This window comes from Scomber japonicus, chromosome 17 (genome assembly GCF_027409825.1).
Source record: "Scomber japonicus isolate fScoJap1 chromosome 17, fScoJap1.pri, whole genome shotgun sequence".
NCBI lineage: Eukaryota > Metazoa > Chordata > Actinopteri > Scombriformes > Scombridae > Scomber > Scomber japonicus.
In genome coordinates this window covers 11,323,675-11,346,777 of record NC_070594.1, presented here as the reverse complement: position 1 = coordinate 11,346,777, position 23,103 = coordinate 11,323,675, and the positions used below count along the sequence as shown (strand labels likewise).

Below are 23,103 nucleotides of genomic sequence, written 5' to 3'. Positions count from 1 at the left end.
CAAGGCACGCCGGGAAATGTAGTCCGCCCACAATTGGCGCAGTGTGGGAATTTATGATGTGTGAACTACATTGTCCAAATGTGTCCGTTTGCGCCAGTGCTGCCGCTCTCCTCAAAAGAAAAGAAAAAAAAAGAAAAAACATCTTTCCTCCCTGAATTGAACCCTAACACTATTAACCCTATTTAAATCGCTCAAGCTAGTAAATTATTTTAAAAAGTTATAATAATAGTAATAAAAGTACACAGTCCAGTTTAAACTTTTAGTTTCTTATGATTTCTGCTGTTTTGCTTTATTTTATTTCGAAATGTCGGTAGCCTATGTAAAATTAGGCTAATTGGGTACATTATATTTATTTTGATATTTTGCTTTGCATTGTTATTGTGTTTTATCACTTATAGGTGAAGTTTTAAGGTAAACCCATAGTGGATACAATTTTCCTCTGACTTTTAGCCTATTTTATAAATGTGCAATTACACCAATAAATTAATGAGCCACTACGAAAAACTATTTCCTGAAACCTCTGACTAAGAATATATATGTGAACCCCAAACATGAGGGTTTTTTGTTTGTTTTTTACTTTTATGATATGTAATTTGTTATGTCATATTCTTTATATCCTCATATGTCTGACCTTTTAGCTGTATAGCCTGTGATGTGATGTTTGCCTGATTGTGTAATTCACTGTTGTTTCAATTTTAAAAAGAAAAGAAAAAAATGTATTTCAGTGACTATAATGGAATATAAATAAAATCAATATTGGGCATATAATGGACCTTTATAGAAATATCCGGAAACAGACAGTTTATGCTTATGAAATATATTGGAAAGGACAGTTTTATGTCAACCCACTGAATATGAGCACATCTCCTAAATAAAATAATTGACTAGAATAAAACACATGGCTCAAAAAACTCAAAATAAATCAACAGGTTAATATTGAACACACATTTTCAGACACTTTTGGAAATAATATAGCCTGCTGGAACAAACAGTCAACGACCAAAGTATCAAAAGTACAGCATGCAACTTAAACAAGGAGGGGGGGTGGAGGGGGGGGACTATTCTCCAGTCTAACACAAGAGTGCCTCAGAAGTCCACCCTCCCCTCAAGTTGCAGACCACCTCCAAATCCCACCAGAGAGCTGCAGCTGTCCGTCCTACAGCATCTCCACCTTCATAATCTCTCAGAAACTCTTGAGGCCCTGTAACGAGAAAAACTGAGAACTATTCATGTGCAGCTCTACCTGAGGATTTACACTATTAATTAAACCAGACACCATATGCCACGACAGACTCATTCACTTATATTGCTCTAACTATTAGTTGTTGTGGACATCAAGAGGACTATCAAGGTGGAAGACTGAAGTCAACTTTGGGGATTTTTTTTTTTTGGTTGAAGCGAGCAGCTCTCCAGCATGCAGGTGATAGCATGCGCCTTGTTTACGCTGGTTGCTCTGCCTGTCAGCGCTGCGTCGGAAGAGGACTCCTGCCCTGCTGTCTGCGAGTGCTCAGAGTGGAAGACTCACACCATCTCTTGCTTTGACATTGATATTCTCCCCAGGTTTCCTGCGAGCACGGAGACACTGTAAGTAGGCGTGCAAAAAAAAAAAAAACGCATCTGTGAAAGTATTCCCGATGCTTTTTTTTTCATCCATTTTGCATGTTAAGTGCTCTTATAACCCCACGGAAAAATCATTATTGTCATGAATATTCCCTCAAAGCGTTCCCACGGGTACTTTAAGGCTGTCTGTGATGTTAAGTACTTTTTTCCATTTTAAAGTATTCTTTTTTTGTCTATTGTATTATTATTACTAACAACCTGTGTGCTCCAGTTATCCATGTGACTTCTGCTTTTGATTTACTGTGAATTAGACAATACATCTTAACACACTAAACCAGGATTAATCTATAAATTGTTGAATATTAGAATAAATCTGCATCATATTCTATTTAAAATATTTATTGAACCACTTTTATAACTTGACATTTCTCACAATTAACCACTAATGTAATTAGACAAGTGAAGAAGACATCATACATTTCCTGCATATGTTGTTCACTTTCTTAATATTTTGTGGTTGATTGTGTTACAATAGTTACCAACTGCATTAAGGTTATTTTTTATGCACCTTTTAAATTACCATGACGATGTTATACTACAGCACTTAATGCACCTAATAGTATCAGAGGGCTGCTGGGTATTTTAACATTTCAAGTCCTGTGCTTAGTATGTGCATACTGCAGAAGTGTACTGTAGACAGTCCGGAAAACAAATGGGAATTCTCTTTGGTCCAAAAATTAAAACTTAATGTTTACCACACCCTCCATGCATATTAGGGAATGTTAGAACAAGACTACCTGCTCATATTTATTCATTTAATTTCAATGTTGTCCTTTGTTACACACACACACACACACAAACACACACACACACACACACACACACACACACACACACACACACACACACACACACAATGTATCTGGTGCAAATTAAACAAACACACACCAATAACATGACCACTATTGAGATGATGGATTCATCTAAACTGCCAGCCAGTATCAATACATTGTATGTAATGTGACCCCACTGCATGATATCCAACAGCAAACAGTATTGCCAGTAACATAAATCAAAGAGAATATTAGTCCTACACCATTGGTCATATGCAAGGCTCAATAGCTATTTTCAGCAATTACTATAAAGAATCAAAAAGGAATGTTTTCTATGTGTTGCCTCTTTGAGTAGCTAAGGTGATGTCCATGACCCAAAAAATGGACCCAACCAAGATCTAATATGTGGTTGATCTGTTTTCTCTTTAAACGAGACCCCAAAGAGTCTGTGGAGAATGCTGGGAGCTGACATGATGTAATATGTCAGGGTCACCCCTGAAAAATGTAGTGGGGCTTTTACGCTTTCTAAATTGCTCAAGTACTGGGCGAAAATTATGCAAGAGAGAGCGACCAGTGTGCCATGGCCTTGAGTGATGGAAACACATGCCCTTCAGAAAGAATCTCAGGCAGATGTTGGAAGAGTTAGAAAGGCTATTTCCATTTATGAAAGATAAATTACATGGCAGCATTACATTGTACAAAGTGGACTTTTGGTTAAGGTGTAGTGTAAATAACCAAGGTGGGACATTTCCTAATATTTCAAGCATTATTTGAAATATTTATAATGATAAGTTTCGTAGTTTTGAATTGTAATAAATTATATAGAAGAAGAGTTGGGGCTTGTAGGTCCTACAGGTTAAGTTAAATTGAGAAACACTACTGATAAATGCACTCTTGAATTGATTGAATTGTCTTTATTGTCATTGCATTGAGGTCAATACAACGATCACATATCCATCTTGCACAAACTGACCCATGAAATTCTTGATGGTGTCAATATTTTCTCCTTTTTGTTCCTCCTAGTTTACAACAGGGTCCACCAATTTGGTCCAATGGAAATATCTTAACTATTGGGTGGATTCCTGTTCAGTTTTATTTATGGCCCCCAGAGGATGAAGCTTGGTGAACTCAGTGACCCCCTGACTTTTCCTCTAGCTCCTCCAAGAGGTTGACATTTGTACTTCTAAATGAAATGTGTCGACAGCAGCGACTGCTATAAAACTTTGTACAAACATTAATCGTTCCCCTCAGGATGAATTTGAATACCTTTGGTGATCCTTTAACCTTTCCATCATCAGATCAAAAAAAATAAATAAAAATTTGTTGAAGACCTTGGGTTATTACCAAAAACAAATAAAACTGATCACATCAGTCCCAAATTTAGCTTTAAACTTTAGCTAAAAGCATCATTATTGTATTGCCTGAGAGACACTTGCACATCTGTAGACACTTAGTCTTGTTTTAAGATGGATAAACATGGAAGATATGTGTGTAAACAAACAAATTAACACAAGAATAATGATTCAGACACTTTAATGTGTTGCTTTTACACAAAATTCCTCAAAAGCACTAATGTGGGGCTCACAAATGATCATTTAGGCTAAGTAGAAGGTTCTGTGCTATGTTGTGATAATCCTCATTCCTTTCTTACAGTTTATTGGAACATCACTCCATTATTCAATCCCCACCCCCACTTTGCATCGCCTCCAACAGCACCCATCACATGAAATTATCTCCCGATCACTGCTCCAATTCACATGCCCATGTGCCTCGATGTCCCCTACGATTTCCTCACATTCCTGTCCAAAGTTTATCCAGAGCCTTCCAGGAAGATAGAAAGACATGAAAGCATGCCACCAACTGTCTGGACTGTCACCCCCTCCTGATAAAAATATCTGCCAAATAAGCCAGAAATAGATTGTGTATTGTGTAGGATGTTCTAGCAGATGAGGCGTAAGGGAGGTTGATTTTGTTGTACACACACACGATGGATGGATGACCCTGCTGCCATTGGGGTTTGTCAGTTATTCATGCTATAGGCCATGCATCTTGTAGACAGTCACAACAAAGTATGTCTACAACTTCATTATAGATTTTGAATTATTGGACTAAAAAAACACATATGAAATTGAGGACTTGGACTGACTGCAACTAGCTACAATTAAACAAATAAACAAATATAGACTTGAGTTTTTTGAGATGATAAAAATCAAATATGATTTCAAAATGTACCCTGTAGTGTACAGTACATTGATATGGGGGCTAAATTGTATGCTTAAAGCTCTTTCAGTATCATGAGAGGTTCAAAGTTCCCTTTATTATAATTTTATGATACTGATTTTGTCACTAGAGTTTGGTTAAAAACTCTATTGTGGAGGATGATATATAAAAGTTGCTCTTCAATATGTGTGTGTGTGTGTGTGTGTGTGTGTGTGTGTGTGTGTGTGTGTGTGTGTGCGTGAGAGAGAGAGTGAGAGTGAGAGTGAGAGAGTCAGCATATGTGGATACTTAGAGCTTGGAGTCCTTTGTGTGTGCACTTGTGGAGGTTACTCCATGTGTCACTGAGAGTCAGAGAGGTGGAAAGGAAAGCACAGACACTCTTAAAAGCCTGCGTAGCGTGACTCCTGACTGCGTCTGGACGATGCATTCAAATACAATATTTACCTTTTACAGCACATTTCTCAAACACATTTGAGAATAATTAGGAGGGGAAAAAAGACTTCAAGGGAAAGGGGGGAAAAACACGGCAGTTCCAGTCTTTCAAAAACCTCAGGATTTTTGGATTGGAGTTTAAACATGTGATAACTCGTGATATTTGTTAACTCCTATTCATCTAATAAAATGGACAGATGAGTGAAATCCTAATGCTAGTTCTTGAATGATAACAGATGAGTACAGGGATTAATTGTAAAGTAAGAAGTGGGATATATGAGCTGTGATTACTGGAAATACTGACCGTTTCCCAGCTATTAATTTGTACTGATGGATAATGTCATGGAAATTGTTACTATAACTTCATTTTTTACAGTAACAACCTCATGTGTTTATGATAAAACAAATAAGCATATGATCTTTTATTAAAACAATTTTTTGAAAATCATAGTGCACCATCACCAGTCATTACCTCACTCATGGGATTAGAGATTTTCTTTTTAAAAGTAAAATATAGAGTAAGTGTTGTTGGCATCCAAGCGCTCTGACCAAGAGGGCAGTGGAGATTTTATGGGAGACAGCACTTCTACATGAGAGGAGCTTAAACTGATTCATAGTGGAGAAAGTGCAGGTTGAAATCTAACAACAGCATATGTAACTGACCCCTTCTAGCAGTCACCTCAGGCCACACATCAAAATGAAACAGAGCCCTCCGTAAACACAGCTATGTTGTCAATCCAATGCTGACACTATTATAAATTATGTGGCTACTCCCCACTTCAAACTCAGTTCCCAACCTGTTTGTTTTCTTGGGGGTCTATCCAAAAAGACAAATTGAGGGAGTCATTTTCTCCTTAAGCCAGCAAGATGGGTTCGTTGGTGTTCCCACCGCGCTCCTCGGGGAAAATGCATGCTGGTTATTTGGGTTTTGAGCGCGGCGGCAAAACAGCGAGGTTCTGACGGGGGTGTTTGGTGTCAGGGTCTGCTCTGTGTCCCACTGTTTGTTTGAGTTTGTCAAAGCGTTTGCAGGGTGCCGTGCTCCCGTGTCTACTGACTGACTAACCCCCCCCCCCCCCCCATGTAAGTGTGATTCAGACTCGCAAGCCAGATCTCAGCTTCTGAATTAGTCTATTGTTCCCTTAATGAGCCAAAGGTGAACAAAGATGGCGGCTTTGCATGACTCATTTTTTTTCATACCTTTTTCAAACTTCAAAGTCTCTAAAATAGGCACACGCGAGCTACCAGTGGACACAGGATGTGGTCGAACAGAATTCTGAATGTGCATCCTCTTTCAGGGTGGGCTTTGAGTACAACATGTCATCAACACATATGGGTACCTCTATTACAAATGCACACGAAAGAAACAACACATTTTCACTTGTTAAGTAGAAGTAAAAAGTGCCCACAATGTACTCTTAAAGTTCTAGTTTGACATTTGCTAAACCTCTTTCAATTTAGATGAGAGGACTGATGCTACTTTAATATTTGTCTGTTAAATATGAAGCCACAGACAGCAGCTAGTTAGCCTAGCTCAGCCTAAAGACTTTTTAAACTACAGAAACAACAGAAACAGCTAGCTTGGCTCTGTTCATAACAAAATCCATACCAGCACCTCTGAAGCTTAGTAATTAACACATTAAATCTGTATATGCAGCCGCTGCATCCTGCCAAGAAATAGTACAGCACATGACCCACGACAAAGCCAGTTTTGAACGGATTGAGCAAAAAAGATATAGCATGCTAATACATGAGCTTAGAAGACATGCCGGTATGTGGATTTTGTTACCTTTGCACAGAGCCAGGCCAGCTGTTACCCTGTATTAGTCTTAATATTAAGCTAAGCTGTCTGTATAGCATCATATTTGACCCATATAGTCATTAAAGTGGTATTGAACTTCTTATCTTATGTCAAAAAATGAAAAATTCTCATGTTTCATACAATTTCTTTAATTCTGGGGTTGCTTACTTCAATCAAATTTGAATTTTGCATCTTTCAACTTAATATGATCGATTTTAACATTCAACATTAACCTGCTGCATTAACTTTGACATTAACACTGTTAACACACAAACAATTTATCTTCTTTTTTATTCAAAAACCTACAGCAAACTAAATGGTTTGTGTTGTAGGTCAAATATCTGTCTTAACACTCAGTTTCACACTGCATCTGTAACATTGCCAATTTCTCCACAACATCATGAATGTCCATCTTCGATCTAACTTTTTGAAACATTGTCCTAAACAGGCCCAGACATTGTTTGATTTGGCGGCTAGCTCAGGTCAAGTCAGATCCAAGTCCCCCCCGAAACCCCTCATGTTTCTAGAATGGGGGGAGTGGGGTATTTCACCATTTACTTCAAAGAAACCTTTCATCTGATTCAAGAATGTATCCATGTTTTATCTATTTGACTTGTTCTTCTCTCTTACCTGCACAGCCTCTCTTCCCCTTCAGAGCTCCCTTTGTTTAAAATTACTAGATAATTATTCATATGTGCAATTTACTTTTAGAAATACAGAATATCCTCAGATAATCCTCACATTCAAGGTTTTAAACTAATCAATTAAAGAAATAGTTTGACATTTTGGGAAATACACTTATTCACTTTCTTGCCAAGAATTAGTTGTGATTCACTGTTATGTTATGAAAGCACTTATTTGTTTTCTTGCATGATATTATTTCCCAAAATGTTCAACTATTCTTCTAACAATGTGGTAGAACACCTTCCTAAGGAACTGTAGTGCAACAAATAGAAAATGCAGGCAGTAAAATGTGTTTGTAATAACTACAATGTCTCTTTTTTTTTAAGCAGATGGCTTTTTGAGACCCGTCTTTCATCCGTGCCAGCAGATGCTTTTGCCAACATGGTCAACATCTCTAGGATGTGAGTGGCAATTTATTCAGTGGCATAATTCCATTCAAGCCTCGTACACTTTCCATTAGCGTCTATTCAAACACAAACCCTCCAGAGCTGTTCTCATCCACCTGTTGTCTTTCAACTCCTTTACCTAAAAAATGTGAATCTATCTTAGCTCCAAACTGCCCACCCCCTTTCCTGTTTGTCTCCCACCCAAGCAGATGATATGCTCTCTGTTTAGTATCACCGCTGGCTCCTAATCACAGCTGGAAGCGCTAATGCGTTCCTTCAATAGGAATGTTGGTCCTTCGACCGCAGCGGGGCTTGGACATTGGCTAGGTATTTTAGCAGAGCGTTTTTGGGCGTGTGGTGATTTTAGACTCCCATTCGAGGTGGAGTCTCTGTAGAGGTAAAATATACACTGGAGCGCCTACGTCCAAGTCATGCCTGAAGAGAGACAGAGGTGGATGAGAAGCTTTATGTGAGCCTCAAACAAGTCACAAGTGCACACAGTCGCACATTTCTATTGTCTCCTTGTTCTCCATCCAATTGAAATGATACAGCGCTGCATAACATGATAGAAAACCAATAAAATGTCACTCAGATTGAGAACATGATGGTGTGTTTTATTAAGTGGCTTGTAATAACTGTAAGTAAACAGAATTGGTTATGTTTTTTTTCTCTCCAATAAGCAGCTCATTTTCAACTCTGATCCACTGCAAAGTTCATGGTTTATTTAAAGAGCGTACTTGTTACCAAGTAATAACAAATGGGAGCAGAGTGACTGATGATTAGGCAATGTATATGTGAGGTGCATGCCTGTAAAATTACCCGTGACTTTGGAGGCTCTAGACAAGGTGGGCCGATAAATTCAGGAAAGAGAGTTTTAGACCCATACACTTAAACTCGTTTATGAAAACAGGTCTTATATTTCCCTCTCATACTGGCGCAGTGCCTTTACAAGTCAGACATAGAGTTAAGAAAAGTCTATATTTTGATTTTGAAGATAGCTTACACATTGTACATGAGCTTTGTTCATTTCTCTTTAGATATATATCGGTGGATGTGACGCTGCAGAGGCTGGAGAGGCACTCATTCTACAGCCTGAGGAAAATCACCCACATGTGAGTAACTAAAGAGAAGGGCACGCTCTTTATTGATTTTTATTGATTAAGCTGCTCCATTTGCTCTCTGGAGAGAAAAAATGCTTAATTCTGAACCTTGCCGGCGGCAAATGGAGGTAAGAAAGAAATACATTAGAAACTCTCCTGCTCCACTTACTGCTCCTCATCAAAGAGGTACAGAGTGCTCTCTAGCAATTTATGGGATTAAAGAAATAACCTTATGATGGGATCACTACATGCAGATTAGATAAAGACACTTAAATTGAATGAAATAACTTATTATACGGATTTGGCACATTATTACAGTGACTAGTTTAAACAGACAGTCGGAATAAAAGTGTTAGAGCAGAGGCTAAACAGCAGCCAGCATTTGGCTTCTCTCCTCGTCTTCCTCATGCTCCAGCTCTTGCTGAAGCAGCTCAGGGGAAAAAACTCTAGCAAGGTGCACTCTATTCTCAATTATGGGATAGAGATTTATGGCTGGAGTCTCTGGGCGGACCACACACTTTCCAGCAGAACACCTCCTAGCACTTCATGTATTACTGCAAAACTTCCTGGCTATGTGAATGATTTGTTCCAAGTTACAGCATCTTGCAACACAGCATTTTGTGTGTACACAATTTGTTTCCACTGTCCAATTACTGTATAAAATGTGGGCATGTGTCATCGTTCGAGACAGTAACTATGATTAACAGCTATGACTTAATGTGTGTGAAGGTGCCATTTGACTGTCAGTTTTATCTTAATTATCCTTCCTTTTATTGTCTGTCCTTATTAGCTGCCTAATTCCAGATATCAAAGTACAGACAGAAACAATCATTCAAATGGCTAGCTGAGGTTTGTATCTGTTTTCTTGGGGGTGTATTTTGGATCTCTGGGGCCTATTTGCCACTGATTGGTGCAGTGTAGTGCCATACATCAGATAATGGCATCTCTCTCAGGTTTCCTTCAGGGTCAGACACAAATTAATACTCTGCTTCCTGTTGGCTGCTTGAGGCCGACAGCAGCTGTGGATCTAGGGCTGCAGTCGGAGCTGAGAATTCAGAATTGGTCGTATCATGGCCCCATCAAGAGAAACCACCAATTTACAAACTTCTTCAATTTTTACTGGAAGGTTTTCTCCTAAATAAAAGTCTCTGTATTGGTACTCTTTTGGCAAATGATGCCATAAATATTTCAACCTTTGTTTATAGTGTGTGTGTGTGTGTGTGTGAGGGGGGGGGGGACTATATAACAATGTGTGTGACAAATAAATTGAGTAGTAAAATGGCCAAATAGAAAACAGGCCTGCACAATGATAAATTATTAGAGGTGTCTCCTCAAATAAAGAATCAATTTATTTCATATATTAACAGTGAACAGTATGAATAAAACATCAGAATACATGCTCACAATGACAAAGTTGATATTTATCAGTTCATGTTTAACACAGTTCTTTTATTTCACACATTAACATGCAAGGTCCATGGGGGTGTAGCTTAGACCACTATGTAACATCCATCCAGTTGTTTTACTCTGAACTCAAACTGTCAACTGTAAGGTGGCGTTAGATGAAACTCCATCACAAAAACTCATTAAAATACATCATGTGTGTGAAGTGAATGTCTGTACCACATTTTGTGCCAATTAAAACTTTGACCTGCTGGTGCTGTGAGATGAAAAGTGAATGTTTCACTCAAGTCATTAGGATTCATCCTCTGGGGATCATATAAAGTACATGGCAGTCCATTAAACATGTTTTAATATTTCAGTCTCACTCTGGACCAAAGTGGTGGACAGACTGACCAACACTGCCGTCCCTAGAGACACAGAGCTGGCATGGCTAATAAAACTAAAGTCTACAGCTGCTAGTAGCTCTGTGAAGCTGATCTAGGTGCAGTGCTGAGTTAAAGCTAGCAGGTAGTAGGTATGACGTTACCCATATGTACCATCTTATGTTCATTAGCACACTAACATTTGCTAATTAGCACTAAACACAAGTACAAATGAGACTGATGGGAATTGTATAGGTATAGGTGATAAATTAAAGCATTAAAGAAATTTAAACGTTGATGTGATGATTGCACTAGGTGAAAAGTTAAGGATCACCAAAATTGTCACAGTTTATCCTAAGGGGACCATGAAAGGCCATTCAATAGATGTTGAGGCATTTCACTGAAGGCTACAAATACCAATGTCTCTGTATGATGCTAGAATAATAGTCAGGGATTGTTAAAGTCACAGATTCGTCTTCTGGGGACCATACATTTCAAATTCATGTTAATTCATCAAGTAGTTGCTGAGATAAATCAGTGTGGACCAAAATTAGCTGTCAAAATGGAAATCTACAAAACAAGCTTTGAAACGCAAAATAAACATGAACTCTTTGGACCGTTTTCACATTTTTGTAACACTGTATCACCTTTTGAATATGAAATCAACTTGTTTTTGCATCCAAAGAGTCACCATGCAAACATGTCATAGCTGACAAATTTGGTCATCAAACCATTCCCCACCACTCCTTTTATAGTCACATCAGTATAATGACAGACAATGTAGTGGTTATATTAACTGATAAAACGTCCCTCCAATATATTGTTCTGGTTTCAGATTATACACAGCAGCATTAGGAAGACAAATCTCTCCCACTTAATGACTTGCATTGGTCTGAGCTTGTCTGTCTGCTGGGCACACTGAGTTTTGCCAGGTGTGTGAAGAAAGGCCAGGACACACGTTCCAGAGTACCACATGGCCTCAGACACCAGAGAGAGGTGTTGGGTCAAGCCCAGGGTGGACCAGAGTAAACACACTAATGAAACACTAATTGGACTCTGCTTCCACCCCTGGCTGTCTGCACCAAGTTTCCCTTCTCTTGTACCAGCAAGCGCCTTGTCCTGCTCTGTCAGCAGGTTATAAGACAGCACAGTTTGTGTTTCTAAATGTGCGTGCAAATATCTGTCATAGGGGTCACAACACACACTTTAGTTTAGTTTTATTTATTTATTTCGAACATAAAATGCATGGCAATGAAACAAAACAAATAGAAAGAACTGCAAACTCTAGTTATACAACATAAATAATAATCATTCAATGTTCAAAAAGACCAGGACAAATTGAAGACCTTTTCTAGTCCTAACCTTTTTTATACTATATACTATATGTATACTTGTTATATACTATATTTCAATCACAGAAAACTGGCTTGTGTCACACTTGTTTCCTTTAACAAACAGAAAATGTGATTCAAGGTTGTGTATCTGCCAGTCAATATGTATATCTGAATATTTCTTGTCTGTCTGCCCCTTCAGAGAGATACGAAATGCAAAGAGTCTGACTTACATTGACCCAGAAGCCTTTAAGAATCTCCCAAACCTCAAATACCTGTGAGTATTTTTCATTGCATGTTCTTTTTATGAACTCATACCGTTTTGACAATAAATTATACATATTGACAGAGTCTGGCAATTATTTAAACTCCTATTTATAGAATTGTGTGTGTGTGTGTGTGCGTGTATGTGTGTGTGTGTGTCAGCATGGAAAAGACAAATCCAACATCTTATATAAATTATTATTAACTCATGGGAAAAGAGGCTGTTGTTTCCATCTAGTAGGTCAAAACTGAGTAGTTTAGCATGAGGTCACCTTTATTTCAGCTCTTTTTATAGAAGTTACAGCATATTACGAACCAGGATGTGACAGTGACTCTTCAACTTACTAATTAAAATGAACTCGACTAGTTATTATTAATGATGATGCGTCTACTCTGAACAGCCGGTGTGATAAAAATATCAAATCTTTGGGTCTGTTTTTAGCAATGCTTGTTATATTATTACATCACATATATCCCGTATAACTCCACATTATTAACAATAAGACAGGAAGCATCTTTAAAGGAACCTGTGTTGTCTGTGTGTCTACTGTATCCTGACTTCTTCCTCTCTTTATGCCATTCAGGGGGATTTTCAATACTGGCCTTACTTTCTTCCCTGACTTGAGCAACATCCACTCTAATGACATGAACTTCATACTGTAAGTTGTTGTAACTTCACAACTTTTAAGCCACCAATTATATACTCCAATTATACTACTAATTACTATGTATGTTTCTTCTAGTATTTTTAAATTCAGCAAGGCACATTCATTTTGTCATTAGTAACTACCTTAATCAAACAGGAGCTGGTAAAGGTGTTCAGTCATGTGTGTATTTATAGGTATTGTGGGCATGATGTTTCTTTATTATTGTCATAATCATTATTATTATTATTATTATTATTGTTATACCACCATGTTAGCATATGCTTTTGCCTCATTTTAAATGTAAAGCACATTGAGTCTTTGTAATTAAATGTGCTCTACAAATAAAGCTGCTTTGCTTTAATCAAACAATGAGAAGATTAACTATTAGCTGGAGAGAAATCAGAGGAAATGAAACAACAATGAAAAAGCCAAAAAGCCCCAATCAAACATGTTTATCATCCTTATATAGTTGTTTGTTTGAAACAAACAGAAGGAATTGCGGCCAATGTGGTCTTGATTTTGAGAAATGTTAACACTAACAATGCCACTAGCAGGACATAGAAGACTTCCCTCATGAATGTGATATTATTGATATACAATATACTGCATAAGAACTTATATGTGAGTATATTTAATGTAGCTGTATATGTGCATGTGTGTATGTATTTTCTGTTTTTCCATGTATACTCTCTGCTTATTCACACGAAATGAGCTCCATGGTCACATCTTCACACATCTGTGTTGCAAGCTGCTCTATTTAATTCAATTTTCCTACCCAGACATAATACTTGAGAATACATCAACACTACATTCCTCTCCATGCCACTTTTCAGTCAAGGGTCTATGTTTGCAATACCACTTCATTTCCTCCCTATTTTCCTTTGCAGGGAAATCGTTGATCATCCTTACATGACCGAGATCCCGGCCAACTCATTCTGTGGCATTACCAGTGAAGTGCTTACAGTGTGAGATATAACACTCGCTTACCCACACACATAAACACGCAAAAACATGCATATATGTTTTATGTAAGATATATAATTATATGCTAAACTTTCATCTTTATAATTTAAATCTTATCCTATCTATAACCTTGTAAATATTTTTATTGTGCCAATAATCTAGGTTACCCATATTCTATACATTATTCCCTGGCATGTCTGCATATAGTCATAGTTAGAAGTTTCTGTGCTCATTTCCTTCCTCACATTTATTTGTTTTTATTTATTCAGCACAGTTAATAGCAATTCATTTATAGAAAGGTTTTGACAACATAAAGAATGAGTGCTAAGAGTCTGCAGCAACACTAGTGGCTCACAGTGACAATGTGGACATGCTGATATTTAGAAAATACATCATTGCTATCTTTACCACCTTAGTTTTGTGTGTTCATATGCTAAAATGATCTAATTAACACTGAACACATCTTAGACTGCTGATAATTGATCATTAGTTTTGCGGGTATTTTAAACTGAAATTTTGACAGAGAAGAAGATAAGGGATCACTAAAGTTATTAGAATGAATCCTGTGGTGACCATGAATGTCTTCACCCAATTTCATCTCAATACATCCAATAACTGTTGAGATATTTAAGTCTGGACCAAAGTGGTGGACTAGCTGACCAATGTCACCATTGTAAGAGCCATGCTGCTAGGGTAGCTAAAAATGTAATTACATAAGGCATCCTTCATAAAATGAATAAGGAAAATGTAATGAGGTCTGTAGTAGAAAAAAAGGTGCTACAACTCTGGTTTTGCCCTTTATTCCTAAATCTGATCCAAAAACTAAAATAGCCACCAGAAAAAGTGGGGACTGGCCAAAATGACCTCACTTTGAAAACATGTCCTCCTTCTGAACTCCCTTTGAATCTAACAAAGATAACAGAAAACAAGTACACGATACTCACACACAAAAGGCAGTCGTATGTACATGTGGTTAGGTTCGGGAGAGAGGGAAGAGGAATTGCAATTTTAACACACAGAACAGTGTGATTCACAAAAAAAAAAAAAAATCGGGGCTTAAAACCACAAAATTGCACAGACAGACAAAACCTCACCATAAAATATGAAATAAGTAGATCCCACATATGTCTGCCACCGCTGCACAAACACAGATGATGAATCAACACATGGAAAATATTTTCTTTCAGATTGAATATTAAAGCTAAAAAGAGGAATTGTAATTAATGCTGCATTCTTGGTATCATTGTATAAATGTATCACTCTCCTTTTCCAGGATGCTGTATGGAAACGGCTTCAGAGAAATCCAACATCACGCCTTTAATGGGACCAAACTAGATCAAGTGTAGGTTAATATTATTTCTGTTATGTTAACCTTGTTTAATCAGTTTGATGACAGTTAAAGGAAACGTTTTGACAGCCTGGGAAGCGTGCCTATTCATTTTATTGCTGAGAGTTAAATGAGAATATTAAAATATTTTAGTGACATCTGTCTCTCACCAGGAGATTGAACAAATATATCTCCTAAAAATGTCAAACTATTCCTTTAACAATTGATAGTTAAGTGAGTTTTATAATAGCTTTAAGGGTTATTTTTTAATTTCTTAATGAGTTTTCACCACTTTAACAGCTAAGAGCTATCTGTCACTGAAACACTGTCGATTTAGAGGTCTTAAGTTTCTCCAGAAATTAGGTTACTCAGTATTTTGCCTGGATTAAACCTTTTCTGACATCTGGCATGTGTATTTCCTTACCCAACATTAAACTACAAAAGAAGCAGGCTCACAGTCGGGTCTCTGCGGGCCTTCTCATATGTAATCCAAAAGGGCCTAAGCCCAGCGCTTGATTAGCAAGCTGAAGTTCTCATGGGAAATATGTTTCCAAAAGTGGGTATCAGGAAGTCTGCATTAAAGAGTTCCCCTCTCCCATACACTCAGTGACACTGAAGCGCCAAGTTGTGTCAGACTTGTAGAAATCAATTTCACACTTGTATATTCAATAGTTTCACTTGGATAAATGATGTGGCAGTGAAAGGAGAACAGGTAAGCATCACTTCCTTCTCTTCTTTTGCCGCAACATGTTTTTCCTCTCTTTTTGTCACCTCCTGGTCCAGAATCCTGCATATTCAGGATATGAGGTATTAATGATATTAATTTAAGCCCCCTCTCCTCTGTTACAACACCTACACACACCGTATAAGAGCCTAATTAAGCCATTGCTGAGTGACTAGTGAGTCTTACCACATGGATGTTTGTGTTGGCGCCTGATCTGCTCAGAGGGGAGAACTGATCCCTGCACAGCCCGACCAAGATAAACACGCCCCTCACAGGTCTATTATCCTTATTAGATTTGAGGGATTCAGGGAAATGTGTAGTGAGGGTGCAGTATGTTTAAGGAGTACGCCGTCCCATGTTATACTGTCTTATTTGATTTAGTAACATGAGTGAGACCTTTTACTTTTATGTTTCACCCCTGAAATGAGAGAAAATAAATACAGGAATGTGCAGTGATGAGGTTTGGGAAAATATTATGCCATGCCTCGTCTCTGTCCGTCTGATTGAAATGTGAAGGATAACGTTTCCCTTAATAAACTCAAATTTGTGCTTACCTGTCCAGCGACCTTCACAGGAACAACTATTTGACCAAGATGGATGAAAGGGCTTTTGTGGGCACCATCAGTGGCCCCATGCTTCTGTAAGTATCTGACAGATTGATGATTTGAGACACTTTTTTTGACTAATCACACACAATTCTTACCTGACATACAGTAACTTCATATCTTGAACTTGGACATATCAGAAAAGTTGAGTCACTGTGCTTTAAATTTTATTATATCTATTTGTGTGATCCTTTTTGTGAAATCTTTTCTATTATTACTACTAGATGAAAACATATTAATCAAAATGGTCCTGAGTTTCACAAAGCTAGTTCTGATGCCTAAATAAACTTGATAAAGTTAAGAATTTCTTATTTTTGGATTTGGTTACTACCTTACAACACTTGTAACCTGAAACCAGTTTTGAAGCAGATTTTGAAAGTAGAAAAAGCACATATATTCTCTTTCAAATGAAAAGTGCAACTCATAAGCAATAAAATGCATCCTTGATCAAGTCAATGCACTCGGGGGTCTTGCTGTTACAGCGTCACTTGGTCTAGTTTGACCAGTAGCTTAATGGTGGCCAATGTGAGTTGATGTCAGCAAACTTTTGATAGATATTGTTCCATTAGTTTAAATTGCTGAGTGTGTTGTTCACTGATAATACAACTCTGCTCTACTTTTCTGCTACTGTTACACTATGTTTTAGCATTTACACTTGTGGCTACTGTGGCCCCTTGTTACACGGCTTTGCTTTAAGGGAATAGATAGATATTAGCTTTCTTGAAGTTAGATGATGAGCTCAATACCAGGATCGATAAATACACAAGATATAATGTGTTAATTATATTATTCCAGGAAAGGGAATTTCAAAAATTCTCAATGATGCCAAATGTGCATACAAGAAAACCCTTTCGGGAGTGTATATATCAATAAATAATAGGCCGAGTGTGGTAATTACATTATCCACACCATGTCAAGTTAGATTTCAGAAATTTCCACATTTATAAAGTGCAGACTGGATGAGACATGTCTACGAAATGGGATAGCATATCATCAAAGAGTATAAATCATTCCTCCACAGCTGTGTCTTTGACCAGGAAATCTGACACACATTGTGTGCAAGGCCATTTCTCTGATACTGTTGTCTTTTTGCAGTTCTCAAGTTCTCTTAAAGCAGAGTCTTCGTTTTTGAGGGGTTTGATGCCAACACCCGTTACCACAGCTATCTAGTTGCCGTTGTGACTCTGATCTAGCCCTTAAATGTCTGGTTAGATAAATGGGGTCCGTGCGCAGGTCTTCTTCCTCTGTTCCACTGAGGAACATGTCCTGAGTGAGGTCACCTCCATGAGGTCATGAGCTAAACATCTGGGAATGACAAAATCAGACCGACACTCACAGGGTCTGTGCCGCTTTTTTTACAGGCTTACACAATGTTCCCCATGAGAGGAAAAGAGAGCAGAGGACAGAGAAGTGGGGAGAGCAAATGGGACAAAAAAAAAGCTCTTAGCAAATATTTAATTGTGTGGGTTGTGTTTCTTTTACTTAATCAAATTAATCAGCAGATACAATGACTTGGAGATAGAACGGTTTAGGAAACTAAAGAAAGCAAAAGAGAAGTTGGCCTCTAGTTGGCCCCTGGAAGGGGGGAGTGTCCGGTGCTGTACGGTGGAATGTCCTGATAATAGGATCGCACAGGATGTTGGTGAGATTGTCAATCCCCTGCATGTCTTTGTCCCAATGAGGTTGAGCTGGCTTTGGCATGATGGCCGAGTGCAAGAAATACCACATGTAATTGCTTAAAGATGATGAAGGAGTTGAGGAGCTCGTTCAAGGAAACAGATGGAGGGTGTTGTTTAATCCATCTATGGAGCTCTCTGGTCTCATCGTGTCTAGCTCCTCTGTAGATTTGCCAATACTACATTTGTTCTAAAGTCTGCACTTGAAAAGGTTCTGGTGACTGCTTGCTGCTCTTTCAGTTAGTCATTTGTGACCCCATTGGTGACCTCAGGGCTCTGAAATTTGGCCACGTATCATTTCCTAGATAAGCCTTAAGGGAAAAGTCAAAACACAAACCAAAGAAGACCAACTTCATCTGTGAAAATATTGAATATGAGCAATGGTTTCAGTCTGGGCCAAGATGTTGCAAAGGTAAATATAACAGGCAATGTGTTTGTGAGATTAATGAAATGCCCTTAAAGACACAACTCAACAGGAAAATGAATAATTATTTGACTTGGAATGCAATGTGAGAGAGTGTTAAGTTCAAAAATGGGGGGCAAGATGTAGCTAAGAATGATTGGGCCTATGCATTAGAGTCATCTGGGTGCTTCCTCCATTTTAACAAAGGTTAAGATATGTGATATATTTTCTTGAGCTCTTTCTTTCCCTCCCTGTCTTTCAGAGACGTATCACAGACGGGAATCACCTCCCTGCCTACAGCAGGTATGGATTCTGTCCGTGAGCTGAAGGCGCGTAATACCTGGGCCCTCAAGAAACTGCCACCCATCAAAACCTTCAAGCACCTCACTAATGCCAACCTTACCTACCCCAGTCACTGCTGTGGTTTCAAAAACCTCAAGAAGAAACGAGGGTGAGCCTCATCAGCTCTTGATTGTGTATTCATCAAATGTTCTTAAGGGAATCAGAAAAGTCAAGCTGAGGCATCACAGCAAGTGTGGATAAAAGACAATTAGCGTCCAACAGAAAGCTTTTACTTGTAGTCTGTATAGTTTTTGGTGTTTGGATGATTTACCGCATGAGGCAGTGTGTAGGGCAGCTGCACTTGTATTGTGTGGATCTTGGCAGGAATTAAATCAACTCTCTGACGTGTTTACCTATAACCTCTTACACTGCTGCCATAATTAGTGTCACTCAATGCTGTTATTGTAGGAAGAAGGTTGAGCCAGACAAGTAATGACTCAAAACTCTCAAAACAGGAATCACTTTTCTTCAACTGGATATATAAATGACTTGATTGTACACTTAGTCCTAGGGAGGATTCCAGCCAGGTCTGTCTTTTTTTGTGTGTCTAATTTGGTGCTAGTGTATTATTTTGTGGACTCAACCTTAAGTCTATTTGTGTATGTTTTCAGCTTTTTGGAGTACATCATCTGTAACCTGACTGCTTTCTACGACCAGCATCACAAGCGCTCTGTGGGGCCCCTTCGTATACCTTCCCTCCAAGAGGAGAGCGAGGTGGAGACAGTCCCAGACGAGGAGCTGAACGACGGAGGCCACAGAGAATCCCAACAAGACTGGAGGAGAGGTGACTTCCATGGTAGCCTACACTACCACGCCTACTTTGGGGGCCAGCCAGATGAGGATGTGGGTTTCGGCGAGACCCTCAAGAACCCCCAGGAGGACACAAGCCAAGACTTTGACAGTCGTTATGACTATGTGGTGTGCGAGGAGGGAGAGGAGGTGGCGTGTGCACCAGTGCCTGATGAGTTCAATCCTTGTGAGGACATAATGGGTTTTGGATTCCTGCGAGTGTCTGTGTGGTTTGTGAGTCTGCTGGCTGTTCTGGGAAATGTGGTGGTACTCCTGGTGCTGCTTACCAGCCACTACAAGCTTTCTGTCTCCCGCTTCCTCATGTGCCACCTGGCCTTTGCAGATCTTTGCATGGGGATTTATCTGCTGCTTATTGCTTCTGTGGACCTCCACACTAGAGCCGAATACTTTAACCATGCCATAGACTGGCAGACGGGCCCCGGCTGTGGACTTGCAGGGTTTTTTACGGTCTTTGCCAGTGAGCTGTCTGTGTACACCTTGACAGTGATCACTCTCGAGAGGTGGTATGCAATCACTTTCGCTATGAGGCTGGATCGTAAGCTGCACCTGCACCATGCAGCGGTGGTGATGCTAGGTGGCTGGATCTTCTGCCTCATCCTGGCACTGCTCCCACTGGTTGGGGTAAGCAGTTACCAAAAGGTCAGCATCTGTCTCCCAATGGACACCCAGTCCAAAGTGGCACAGGTCTATGTCATCTCAGTACTGGTCCTCAACATCCTGGCCTTTCTGGTTATCTGTGCCTGTTACGTCAAGATCTACTGTGCAGTGCACAACCCTCACTACCATTCTGGATCCAAGGATACCAACATTGCCAAGCGCATGGCTGTCCTGATTTTTACTGACTTCCTGTGCATGGCACCAATCTCCTTCTACGCCATGTCAGCCGTGCTGGATCGGCCTCTCATCACCGTATCCAACTCCAAAATTTTATTGGTGCTCTTCTACCCACTCAATTCCTGTGCTAACCCGTTCCTTTACGCCATCTTCACCAAGGCTTTCAGAGGGGACGTATTCATCCTCCTCAGTAAGGTGGGCCTATGTCAGCAACGAGCACAACTGTTCAGAGGCCAGACAGTTTCGTCAAAATGCAGCAGTGGGACATCTCAGATCCGTAAAGACAAGGATAAGATTAGAAAAGGAGGAGGTGCAGGCCAGGAGGAGGTACCCATCCACCTGAAGAAATGCTCTGGACATACCTACCAACAGCCAGTCAGCCAGCAGACAAGCCCCGAAGAGAGCCAGAATCTGGACACGTGAGCCACAAGCTCGAGGAGTTGAAGCAAGACAGATTCAGGTGGGAAAGAAGAGGCCTTGAAGTGTTTGTGGACAGATCTGTTTGGATATTTAACAGAAAGCTCCAATATTCTGTATCTGCTTCAATTTTCAGGCCAAGTTCAGCTGTTTTCACAATTTCGACTGTGATGATTTTATGGTTCCAGTTGTTGGAGAATATCAAATGTCACCAAAATATGAGCTTGACTTCATCTCACTTTTAGTCCTTTGTATTCAGTGGGATTGTGGCTAGTGTCGAACAGAGATTATTTTGAGGGGAAAATGTAAAGATATAAACATATATAACCCTATAAATAAATCTATTTTTTCAGTATATTAATTATAATTCTATTGGAGTTATTTTACAGTCTGGCATCGAGATACAAGGAAATATAACAGTTTTTCTCAAGCACTTCTTTTTTCCAGTGATAAGAAGTCGACGTTCTATTTATACTTGGTTATTGTAGAACAGCCTGCTGGCTCAGTGCCGTTCACAGTAAAAACTGTATGCAGTTTATTAAACTTTAATAATAATTACTATCCTATTGTCTTATCAATATATCTGTATATAATGTAAATACATGATAGTGTTTGAGTGATTTGTGGATTAAAAAGATCACATTTGACTTTCTTTGATTTTTGTAAAGTACATATAATTAAATTGAAAACAGAATATTTGAAATTGTACTTTTTATGTGACTTATACCTGCACCAGAATGTATCACTTTTTTAGATTCATAAAATATTTGTCTACTTTTGGTTGTCATGTTATCATCACTTTTGTTAATGTTACCAAATATTGTTACTTTCACTGATTGCACATTGATCCAGAAAAAACACAGTTTGAAGAGGTAAGTCTTCATCTCTCGAGAGCATGTGATCCAATTACAAAAGTAAACAGCAGGCATAATTTGATTACTAGCAATTTTCTACAAATTGCAGACAGGTATGATAATCACCAATATCTACTGTTAAAGCCTTGTCTCTCCATTGGAATGTCATGGTTGTTTTTTTAGTGTGATCTTGATATTTTTCCATCCTCTTACGGAAACAAGTGACTTATACAATCAGTGAAGATAGTTTTGCCTTCACTGGGAGCGCTCAAAGCAAATACAGCTGAGACACGTGTGTGCTGCACCGCTGAAACTTGTGTGATATTGAGCTATTATAAGTTAAAGGACACCCTCTGCCAGTGGCAGCTTAACATCTGGTTAGCATTTCATCTGCTGGGTGACATTTTTTTCAAAGAAATATTCAGATGAACAGGGGGAGCTTTCCTGGAAAGAAGGATAATTTCAGACCTTTTTTAATTTTGCTTGCGAAGATGTCTTGAGGATATTTGACCAGACTGCTGGGCAGTTGGTTTCAGTGTGGAAAATAAAGTGCAACACTCCCAACTGTATATCACTCTAATTCACTCTCAAAGCATCAGTGAATTGAGTTGGTTAAAACCACAGAAGTGGAAGGACTTTTAAAGTTGAAAAAATTAAGAGTGGCATCTGCTCACAATGTTCCAGACTGTAAATTCCTAACAAACCAACAGGACATTATTTTCAGCTCAATGTTTTCCCCAGCTTTATGTCCATCTCTTCCAATCACCCATTTACAACAATCCAACGTGGACCCTTCAAATGCTAAGTACACAGAGCTGGACCGTGATGTGCCTGGCTGCATTTGTGAAGGCCTCCTCCCCTTTCACTGCCAGTTAATGTTAACTCACAGTTCATACTTGTTTCATGAGTGTGCACATGTCGAGGTTCATAAAAATCAAAGTGTGAGTGAGTGAGTGTACATTCAGACCTCTGACAACTTTATTCCTCCACTTAGGATTCACAAAATCATCCAATAGACAGACGAGGCTGAATAAACAGATCCAGACTTGGATTGAATTTATTTTGACATTCTTCCTCTAGCTGGTTCTCAAGACTGCCTGATCATTCCTCTCTCAGTATTTCAAATA

General features: G+C 38.9%; 2 protein-coding genes across 2 annotated transcripts in view; one reads left to right on the top strand and one right to left on the bottom strand.

Annotated features, from left to right (window-relative positions):
• LOC128377431 (centrosomal protein of 128 kDa-like) overlaps positions 1-19,003 on the bottom strand; it is a 58,652-nt gene extending 39,649 nt beyond the window's left edge. The window contains exon 1 of the mRNA XM_053337380.1: positions 18,997-19,003. The gene's annotated coding sequence lies outside the window, so the exon portion shown is untranslated. The remainder of the gene's footprint in view (positions 1-18,996) is intronic.
• tshr (thyroid stimulating hormone receptor) lies at positions 1,415-21,128 on the top strand. Its single transcript, XM_053337382.1, has 10 exons — positions 1,415-1,584; positions 7,857-7,928; positions 8,951-9,025; positions 12,313-12,387; positions 12,959-13,033; positions 13,909-13,986; positions 15,258-15,326; positions 16,598-16,675; positions 18,982-19,170; positions 19,673-21,128. Exons 1-10 carry the CDS (start codon positions 1,415-1,417, stop codon positions 21,126-21,128), a joined length of 2,337 nt encoding a protein of 778 aa, XP_053193357.1.
• Positions 21,129-23,103: the final 1,975 nt, after the last annotated feature.

Coding starts and splice junctions, on each gene's coding strand:
- tshr (XM_053337382.1), top strand. CDS start 1,415: ATGCAGGTGATAGCATGCGCCTTGTTTACGCTGGTTGCTCTGCCTGTC. Junction 1,585..7,856: donor CCTGCGAGCACGGAGACACT/GTAAGTAGGCGT, acceptor TTTTTTAAGCAG/ATGGCTTTTTGAGACCCGTC. Junction 13,987..15,257: donor ACCAGTGAAGTGCTTACAGT/GTGAGATATAAC, acceptor CTCCTTTTCCAG/GATGCTGTATGGAAACGGCT.